This window comes from Podarcis raffonei, chromosome 7, assembly GCF_027172205.1.
Source record: "Podarcis raffonei isolate rPodRaf1 chromosome 7, rPodRaf1.pri, whole genome shotgun sequence".
Lineage (NCBI taxonomy): Eukaryota > Metazoa > Chordata > Lepidosauria > Squamata > Lacertidae > Podarcis > Podarcis raffonei.
This window is the reverse complement of record NC_070608.1, coordinates 87,816,936-87,826,237: the sequence shown is the minus strand read 5'-3', so window position 1 is coordinate 87,826,237 and position 9,302 is coordinate 87,816,936. Positions and strand designations below refer to the sequence as shown.

At 44.9% G+C, this 9,302-nt stretch overlaps 1 protein-coding gene across 1 annotated transcript; it reads right to left on the bottom strand.

Annotated features, from left to right (window-relative positions):
• Positions 1 to 565: 565 nt before the first annotated feature.
• SRA1 (steroid receptor RNA activator 1) lies at positions 566 to 8,558 on the bottom strand. Its single transcript, XM_053397457.1, has 5 exons — positions 8,458 to 8,558; positions 8,195 to 8,371; positions 5,463 to 5,671; positions 4,219 to 4,327; positions 566 to 3,944 (listed from the first exon to the last, which is right to left on the bottom strand). The coding sequence occupies exons 1-5, from the start codon at positions 8,480 to 8,482 to the stop codon at positions 3,748 to 3,750; spliced, it is 717 nt and encodes a 238-aa protein (XP_053253432.1). The 5' UTR covers positions 8,483 to 8,558; the 3' UTR covers positions 566 to 3,747.
• Between the last annotated feature and the right edge of the window lie 744 nt (positions 8,559 to 9,302).

Genomic DNA, 9,302 nt, shown 5'->3' with positions numbered 1-9,302 from the left:
TCCAACATTAGCCAGAAGTATGACTAATTTTGGATGTTACCAAGTATCTCTCGGGTTGGGAGAATATTTTTTTATTCATGAAAGAAGATAGAATACAGAAAAGAAAAATACAGCTAATATCCTTTGAATACATTAGGACAATTCACAAATTACAAATCATATCCATAAATTATTGAAGTCAGAAGGATTCTACAGCATCAGAGTATCAATCAGAGTTCACAACTATCTCTCTGTATCTCGGTATTTAGAGATCTTCTGAAGAAAAACTTTCCATATTGTGTGGTGCTGGGAGCTGGTAACAAGTTCTAGACGTTGGTGTATTGTAGTAGGATCATGTGGCTGTTGCATGAAGAAATAAGGAGTTATTTAAGTCTCTGCTTAATCCAAGCTGATAATTCAATTTCTCTGATATGGCCATACTTGGTCATATATTTTTCTTTGCTTACACCTAGATAGTTTCAATATCTTGATATTAGCATTCTTGCAGTTGTAAGTATCTGCAGTTGTAAGTATCCATTGGTCTGGGGGCCATCCCCAAAGAGCCATGGTGGGGACTGGCTATGAGTTTTGCTTTGTGATCAGATTTCTGCAAACACAACTTCCCAAAATTCTGCTGCCCAACACTCCTGCCAGATGAGCATATGTTTGCCTTTTACTTTCTTGTATCTCCAGCATCACAGAGAGATTGTTGCTTTTGTAAGATAGAGCTGCAGGTGTGCAGTACCATCTCAAGGCCATTTTTAACAGGGCCGCTTGGGTGTGGGCTGAGATCAAGGGAATGGAGACTGAAAACCAAATGTTTCCCTAATCTGAGGTGTCTATTGTGCTAACTTTTCCCAGCACCCTTGGAACACCTGAGTCTAGCCCAGCCAATAGCCTATAATGTATGAATTTGGGAAACATGCCGTGGCATTGGTATTGTGGGTAAAAATCATTTGCTCAAAGTACCTTTTTTACTGCAGCATCATATGTTGTTGGCCTTTCTTGAGTAGACCTAGCAGTCACACTAATTTCAGTGGGCCTACTCTGAGTAAAATCTATTTGACTAGGACCCAAAGATGGTTTTAAAACCATTAAAATTGAAAATAATCATGCTAATAGATTAAAACTAAATACCAGTACACAAAGAAGAGCCAATCAAATCTAATGCTGTCAAAAGCTAAAGCATTTTTAAGTGGTACCTAAAACTTATCTTTGGGAAGGACCATAGCTCAATAGTAGAACATACGTCCAGCATGCAGAAGGTCCATGTTTTGCCTCCAGCACTTCTACATAAGGCTGAGAAAGCTGTTTGAACCCTGGAGAACTCCTGACTGTTAGTATAGAGTACATTGAGAAACTACAGGTGGTGGTCTAAAGTTTGAGACCCACCGAAGAAAAAATCCCTTCTGTGGCCACCCACCTTTCCTGTAGGGTCTTTTAATATATGGGTATGGTCGCATTTTTATTCGACATAAAGTATAAGTCCTTATATTTAAAACAAACTACACTAGGATTCTAGCAGTTTATTATTTTTTATGCACAATTTTGACCAAGCTCCCCAGCTTTCTCCTCCCAGCCCTGAGGCAGATTAGAGCTAGTGAAGGAGCCCAAGGTCACCCAGTGAGCTTCATGGCTAGTCCAGTGCTCCATGTTTGCCCTACACTGACTTGCACTTTGACTCCTTTGGACACTATATTTGTAGAGCAAATTGCCTCTAGTAGGTAAGAAACCAAGGCAGGGGAGCTGAATCTAAAACATTGGGAAGTAAATCACTGAATACAATTGCTATTGTTTTTCAATGTTGGTGTTGCAGTGTTGGGAAGTGGTTCTTGGAACACTTGAGAGAAGAGGAGCAAAAACATAGGGCAACCCTTGGTCACAACTCCATGGGTTAGTCTGGAGCTAAACAATGAGTCTGGGTTCAGACAACACACTAAGCCAAACTATGGTTTAGCTCAGCATGGCAGAAGAGAAAAGTGGCTGCTGTCTCTTCTCCTAGAGCCCACGTGCTCATACTAAGCCATGGTTTGGTTTAGCATAATGTGTGAATCATGCCAACATGTCGACTGTTGGCAATGTCCAGTACAGCCTAGATGGAGGATGACACCTTGCTTCTGAGGTGTCGTTGGCTTCTAGCTGCTGTTATGCTTGTGTACAGCAAGACATTTAAGAGGCCCATTTGCAGCCAACAGCTGGAAGCTGGGAACTTGTCTAATATGTGTATTATACAAGTTAAGATACAAGACTTGTTTCTAAGAATTAGCAAAATTAAGGTGACAACATAAGCCTTAACTTATAGATGCTGTCACTGAGCTGTCGTAGCTCAGTCGGTAGAGCGTGAAATGCTTAATATCAGGGTTCTGGGTTTGAGCCCCATGTGAGATAAAGGGGAAATAAAGTGTAATGCTACCTTGAAACTGTGTACACAGTATTCCAATTAAAACAAACAAACCACAAAAACTTATAGATGCTGTCAGCCGATCAGAAGGATCATTGCTGAATAACAGTAACTCCCCACCCAAAGGTTAATGGAATGTTACTATTGAATTACTATAGTAACCTTCAATAGTTGCCACAATGGAAAAATTACTTCCAGAATTAAACTGCATTGTTTAAGACTGAAAGAAGCAGGATGCACAGCAACTGTTGTCATCATATTCTCCACGCTGCCCCAAGAGCGTGTGGAAAGAACGTCACAGTGGGAACTGGTTGAATGGAAGCCAGTAGAGGGGTTACAGTAAAAAAACTTATAGCAGCATAATATCCTCTCTACAATGAAGACATTGCAGTAAAAAATGGTTCCTTTAAAATAAAATAGAAATAGCATCTATCCCAGGGGTCAGCAAACTTTTTCAGCAGGGGGCTGGTCCGCTGTCCCTCAGTCCTTGTGGGGGGCCAGACTATATTTTCTTTGGGGGGGGGGACGAATTCCTGTGCCCCACAAATAACCCAGAGATGCATTTTAAATAAAAGGACACATTCTACTCATGTAAAAACATGCTGATTCCCGGACCGTCTGTGGGCCCGATTTAGAAGGCAATTGGGCCAGATCCGGCCCCCAGACCTTAGTTTGCCTACCAATGATCTATCCCTTCATTTTGGTTGAATTTCTGAGGACAGATATGCAATTGCTGGGAAACATGAGACCTCACTTTTGTACAGCATACATTTTCCTAGAAAGATTTGAGTGAAAAATACAATGTACATGCAACCCAATCTATATGTGGGGGGGTGCGTTTCAGGTCATTGTGTCCAGTGGAGGAGCATGCACAAGCCCACGCCTCCCCATTCCACCCCCTTTTCCAGCCACTTCTGGGTTACCGCAATGCGCATGCGTGCAGTCACACGTAAATCGGTCGTTGCCTGTAGATGAAGACCAGGAACCTTATCCAAACTGAAATGAACTCCAGAGCAGCAGTAGCTGTAAGTGCAAGCTCTTCGTTTCAGTACCACATGTATCAGTCTGGACTTTCATTGTACACTTGCATTACAATTGCATCACCAAGTCACTTCCTTCCATTTTGTACCAAGTCCAGAAAGGGTTGGCTGTTTTTAACCACAGTCACCAATTTCAAATAGCTGCACAGAATTCTCCAGCTTACTTGAGAGATTCTCCTTAAGCTTTGAGCTTTGGTCAGATTGGCAAAAATTAACTTGAGTAGGTCACCAATGCTCAGGCGATAAAACACCTTCCTCTGCTGCTTAGGAAATCAGTCCCCTGCGGGCCCAGTCTTATACTGCCAACTCCTTGGACGTGGCCTAATCTTACTGGCATTCTGGTTCCAAAGAGGTTTCAACTTTTTGCTCGTAATCTTCTGTGGCCAGATCTTCTGTATGCAAGTTTCTTGTTTCTGCAATGAGCCTTTTCACTCCTACCATCCACTGGCTCACTTCAGTGACATGGTCCACAATTAGTGAGCGATGGATCTCATCAGCTGCATCCCAGTGCCGCTTCTTGAGCTCTGAAAGTAAAAAGAAAGCATCTCAGAACTGCAAAAGGTAATGAAAAAGTAGCCCAATTCAACTGCTTCCCCTGACTCTAGCTCCTAAGTCACTAAAGAATTAAGGAATGCAGATGTTTGTGGCTCCACAGGCCACACACATGGACTGCATGCTAATCCTACTGCAGCAGTAGTTCTGCTATAGGAATTATTTAAGGTGGCGAGAGGCTGTAAGATAAGAGTTTACAATGAGGAATGTTGCTGCAGAGCATTGAACCTTGTCCTTGCTGCTTACCTTGTGTCAGAATCTTCATTCCCTTTCTCACTGGGGCAGAGAGTTTCCCTTGTACCCACATCTGCTGCAGGATTCCTAAGCGCTTGCTGATGTCATCACAAACCTGTTTCTGAAAAAACCAATTCTTATTAGGAAGCACATCTCGCAAAGGTTATGTTTATAACTTCTCACCACAGTCTCCTTGGTCCTCTTAAGAGAAAAGGGAATGGCAAAACCCTCATTAGCTTTGAGCTCACAAAAAAAGGAAACCCTGGGTAAAGCTGTTTGCCTGCCTTCATTTTCATCCTACCAGTTTTATAATTTCACTCTAATCTCTGCTAAAGCAATAGCTATACCTAAGATTTGTCACTGCAGACATTGTGCCAAACCATAGTTCAATATGATGTCCTAGTTAAACCATCTATTTTCAGAGTCTGGCACGATCTCTAGCTCACTGAGGATGCCATCTTTTCAACACTGCCTGACACATTAATCAAGTCCTCATTGCAAGAAGTCCACAACAACAGAGCTCCAATTTTATATAATATCTAGACCTGTTGGAATTCCAGCTACAGAAAGTCAAAACCATTTCATGTTAGATGCTACACTTAGATGTGATCCACAGTAATGCAAGAGATAGAAGCCTCATTCCATATATTTGTAATGATCAGCACCTCCGTTTTTTAGGTATTTGGCTTACACACACATACAGGTGGCTGGAAAACTGCAAGCATCTTGCCATCTCATCCTCTTACTTCCCTTTCCCCAGAATGTCTCCAGTATCTGGGGATCATTTTGCCTGTGTTTTTGTTTGCTATGTCTTATGTTTTTTTTGTGGGGGGTTGCTTGCTATCTTTCTCTTCTTTTTCATCTTTCTATAGTTACTGGGAGTGTTGTGCCGTTTGTTTACTGGAAGATGTTTTGTCTGGGGGTTTTGCTACCTGCTTGCTTGTGTATGCTTGGGGCATGAGTTGTGGGGGAAGGCAGCCAGCTTTTTTTTTAAAAAAAGTGCTTTGTTTTGAGGTGTATATAGGTGTTTTTATTGTTTCATAAGGTTCTGAGCATTGCCAGTTTTTTCTTCTGTGAAATGGTCCCATTACACCTTCTTAGATTTCCAAATGCGCCCCCACACCCTCTGCTCTAGCTGATCAACTAATCACTTCAGTACAACGAAGCAAACCACAACTGCTCATACAGAGGCAAAAGAACTTTCTTCCCTCCAAAGTAAAATGGGGAAATCCTGAAAAGGCAGCAATTCTACTTACTGGTACAGATCTCCTGCAATTGGCCAGAGCCTCATTCAAGGGCTCAAGAACATCTTCCACATGGCAATCCTCTCCAGCCTCAGTGACGGGTTGGTTTGTGGCATCTACCCTCACAGAGCGGCCTGGCAAACCAGGAGGAGGCAAGCCCACCGGTGGCGGTGGAACAGCTGACAACGCTGCTGAGCAAGTAGCACTTTCTGGACCAGGTGCTAAAAATACAAGTCAGGAGAAAGACACAATCAAGCATACCACCAGTGTATAGTACATAGAGAAAATAGAATACTGGGTCTCAGAATCAGGCAAGCAAAGCAAAGCAAAGCCACACCCCTTAGATAGAAACCAAAACTTTTATGTCATTTGCCCAGTATTGTGGAACGCTCTGTCAACAGAGGTTCAGCAGACACCTTCTGTTTCAACTTTTAAACATCTGATGAAAACTTCTCTATTCCATCAGGCTTATGCAGAGAATTAAGAACACAACTTTCCACAATAGTTAGCTGATTTCAACTTTGTATATTTTTTGTTGTATGTTTTTATGTACAACTGTTGTAACTGTTGAAATCAACTGCTTTGATTTCTTTTTAAGAATAGCAGTATTTGTGTAAGTAAATAAATAAATTTGATTCAGTTATGTAGTTCCCACCCTCAGAATTTCTGCACGCACTTCCTTAGAACACACATCACACAAAAACCCAACCTCCTGATCAAAACCAAATAGCTCTCAGAGGATGACCAGTTTTTCTGAAGAATATCTATTGATCCCTTTAAAAAATGGGCTGGATGAAGCAGTTTCATGTTGAGAGTTTCACAGAATATTTTTAAATAGATATATCTGATGGGAAACCACTAGCAGAAAGAGTGCAATTGTGAGGTGGGTCCAGGAATTGCATCAGTAATCCTTAAGCAGGTCACAACTTTCTCCAAGAAGAAAGGGGTGGGGCTTCCGGTCTGGGAATGGAGCTGTGAGGGACGTCCTTCTGATCTCTCCGACTAAAAGGCCTTTAAATACTTAGAAAGCAGCTCTGTGCTGCCAAAAGATTAATGTCAAATGGTAAATGAACTTTCTACTATCTCTTTACTACTTAAGATAAATCACCATGTCTACCAACAAGAGAGCTGCTGAAAGAAAAAAAGCGGCAGAAACTAACACTGAAAAAAAATATGACTGATGCAAAAAAAAAAGCTGACTCACAGGCTACTGAGCATTAACAGGCAGATGCAAACACGGCTACTTTACAAAATATCCTGGCCCAATTTCAAAGCCTAAACCATATACAAGACCAGCTGAGAACTCTAACAAAAGACTTGAATGAGTTCTGGGTACAACTGGCGAACTGTGAAGGCGGACTAGACTTGCCCTCACTATATAACCAGCATCACAAATATCAAACAGAGAAAAGCCTTTACAGCTCTGCAGTTCCAGCCTATGCATTCTGCCATAGTTGAAGGACACTATTGCTGGATCCCTTATGAAGAGAGTTTGCCCACATGGAGGAAATCTGCCTGAAGACTTACCCCACTAGACTGGTTGCCCAGTCTATGAGGATTAAGAGCAGCCTTGTTCAACAAGTTAAATCTCACAGGTGGGAGATTGACTGGGTATTTGAACAACATTTTATTAGAGTACAAATAAAAAACAGCCAGCTTTGCTTTTAGAGTGGCAATTTTAATGAGACGTTTGTGGGGGTGACAAGTTGAGGTCTTCAGGGGAGCAAGCTCTTATCCTCACATAATGTCTGGTTTTAATAATTAAGCTAACTGTTTAATGTATGTCATTCTGTTTTATGTATTTTGCCCTTTGTAATAGCTTCAGCTCTTTGCATGTTTCTTATGGGTACAATATTTTTATTTTTTAAAAAACCAAACAAACTAATAATGCAAGCAAGACTCCTGAGTAGCCCTTCTACAGGAGGCCCTATGGCTTGGAGTGAAGTTGGTTACAGGAGGCAGTGGGAGAGAGGAAGGAAGGAAGGAAGGAAGGAAGGAAGGAAGGAAGGAAGGAAGGAAGGGCCTCAGGAGGTGGGCTCCTCGTTCCTGGCAGGTGTGGGGATCTTGACCCATCTCAGCACAGGAAGAGGTGGACAGTCCAAGAGGCTCCTCCTGGGGTCACATTAAGACAGCCGCTTGCAGGGGCTGTTTGCTGGGTTGTTTACAAATTCCATGAAACAAATAGATGGATGACTGAATAAGTGAATGTATCGTGATGGAGGCGGTCTCGTTTTGGGATGCGGGTGGTGCCGTGGGTTAAACCACAGAGCCTAGGACTTGCCGATCAGAAGGTCGGCGGTTCGAATCCCCGTGACAGGGTGAGCTCCTGTTGCTCGGTCCCTGCTCCTGCCAACCTAGCAGTTCAAAAGCACATCAAGTGCAAGTAGATAAATAGGTACCACTCCGGCGGGAAGGTAAAAGGTGTTTCCGTGATCTGCTCTGGTTCGCCAGAAGCGGCTTAGTCCTGCTGGCCACATGACCTGGAAGCAGTACGCTGGCTCCCTCGGCCAGTGAAGCGAGATGAGCGCCGCAACCCCAGAGTCGGCCACGACTGGACCTAATGGTCAGGGATCCCTTTACTATCGTGACGGAGAGGGCTAATCCGACAGCGAAGCGGATTTGGCTGGAAACCTTGATTTTATAGTCCCGAGTTTTGTTTTGTATTTACGCTTTCCCTGTTAACAATAAGGAACGGAGGGAGGGAGGGAGGGAGGGAGGGAGGAAGCATCTCCGCGTCTCCTCACCTGGCCCGGGAGGAGGAGGAGGGGGCGGCGGTGCTGCTCCCGGAGCCGCTGCCGGGCGTCGCGTCAGGATCCCCCGCTTCCCGCCGCCGCCGCCGCCGCCTCCTGCCCCGGAAGCCTGAAGCTGCTGCAGGCCGTACGAGAACTGAGGCGGGTCGTTCCAGCCGCGCTCCCGGTTCCCTGGAAAGGAAAGCGAGACATCAAGGCCGTCCCTCCGCCGGCAGCCCGCCCGCCCGCCCCTCCGGCGCCCCTCCGGCGCCCCTCACCCGGCTTCACGTAGAGCTCCGCCATGGCCTCCCCTCAGCCCGGCGCGCCCTCAGCCGCTTCCCGGCGCGTGACGTGGCGGGCCGGATCCGGAGGCGAAGGGCAAAGGACGCCTGGCCCGCATGCGCCGAGGAGGCGGCCCTTCGCGGGTGTCGGGCGGAGGCCGGGAGGCCGGCCTGCCGGGAGGGCGTGGGGTTGGCCGGCCTCGCCCGCCCCGCTCCCTTCGCCTGGAGCCGCCGAGGTAAAGGTTGCTGCGTAACTCAAAGGTAATACTTAGAAAAATAAATATGAATATGAATATACACATTTAATTAAAATAATATTAACAACTCGGTGGGTCCCCGCCGTTGCTGTGCAGAAAAGCAGCGCCTTTTTAATAACCATGTTAACAACAACAATAATAAATTTATAAAAGAAAGACAAGAAATGATTGTGGGCAGAGAAAAGAAGGGGCTTTTTGAGGCAGCGCTGGGTCGGAAGTGCGGACCTGGCTCCCTCCGGAGGCGGCGGAGACCCAACTCGGGCGGCTTTAAAGCAGGATCAGAGCAGTTCGCGGAGGAGGAGGAATTTTTATTATTTCGGTCACAGACCAGTTCCAGCCACATACAATATCAAGGAAGTCATAAAACACGATAGGGATACATTTGAATTTGCAATTAGGTATAACGGAGACAATGCAGGTATAGCAACAGTTAAAAAACATATAAATGCTTCCAAGTACCAGTTGCTGGAAACCGCAGGAGGGGAGAGTTGCTCTTGGCTCTGGTCCCGCTTGTGCCTCCCCATAACTGGCCCTGGCCCTCATCAGCTGTATGCCAAAGAAGGGCCTCCCTTTGTGATTGCAGGG

Excerpts from the sequence above, each read along its gene's own strand:
- SRA1 (XM_053397457.1), bottom strand. The coding sequence starts at position 8,482 with ATGGCGGAGCTCTACGTGAAGCCGG. Across the intron at positions 8,372-8,457 it reads GGAGCTCTACGTGAAGCCGG|GGAACCGGGAGCGCGGCTGG; the intron begins GTGAGGGGCGCC and ends TTTCCTTTCCAG. Across the intron at positions 3,945-4,218 it reads AATGAAGATTCTGACACAAG|AGCTCAAGAAGCGGCACTGG; the intron begins GTAAGCAGCAAG and ends TTTTACTTTCAG.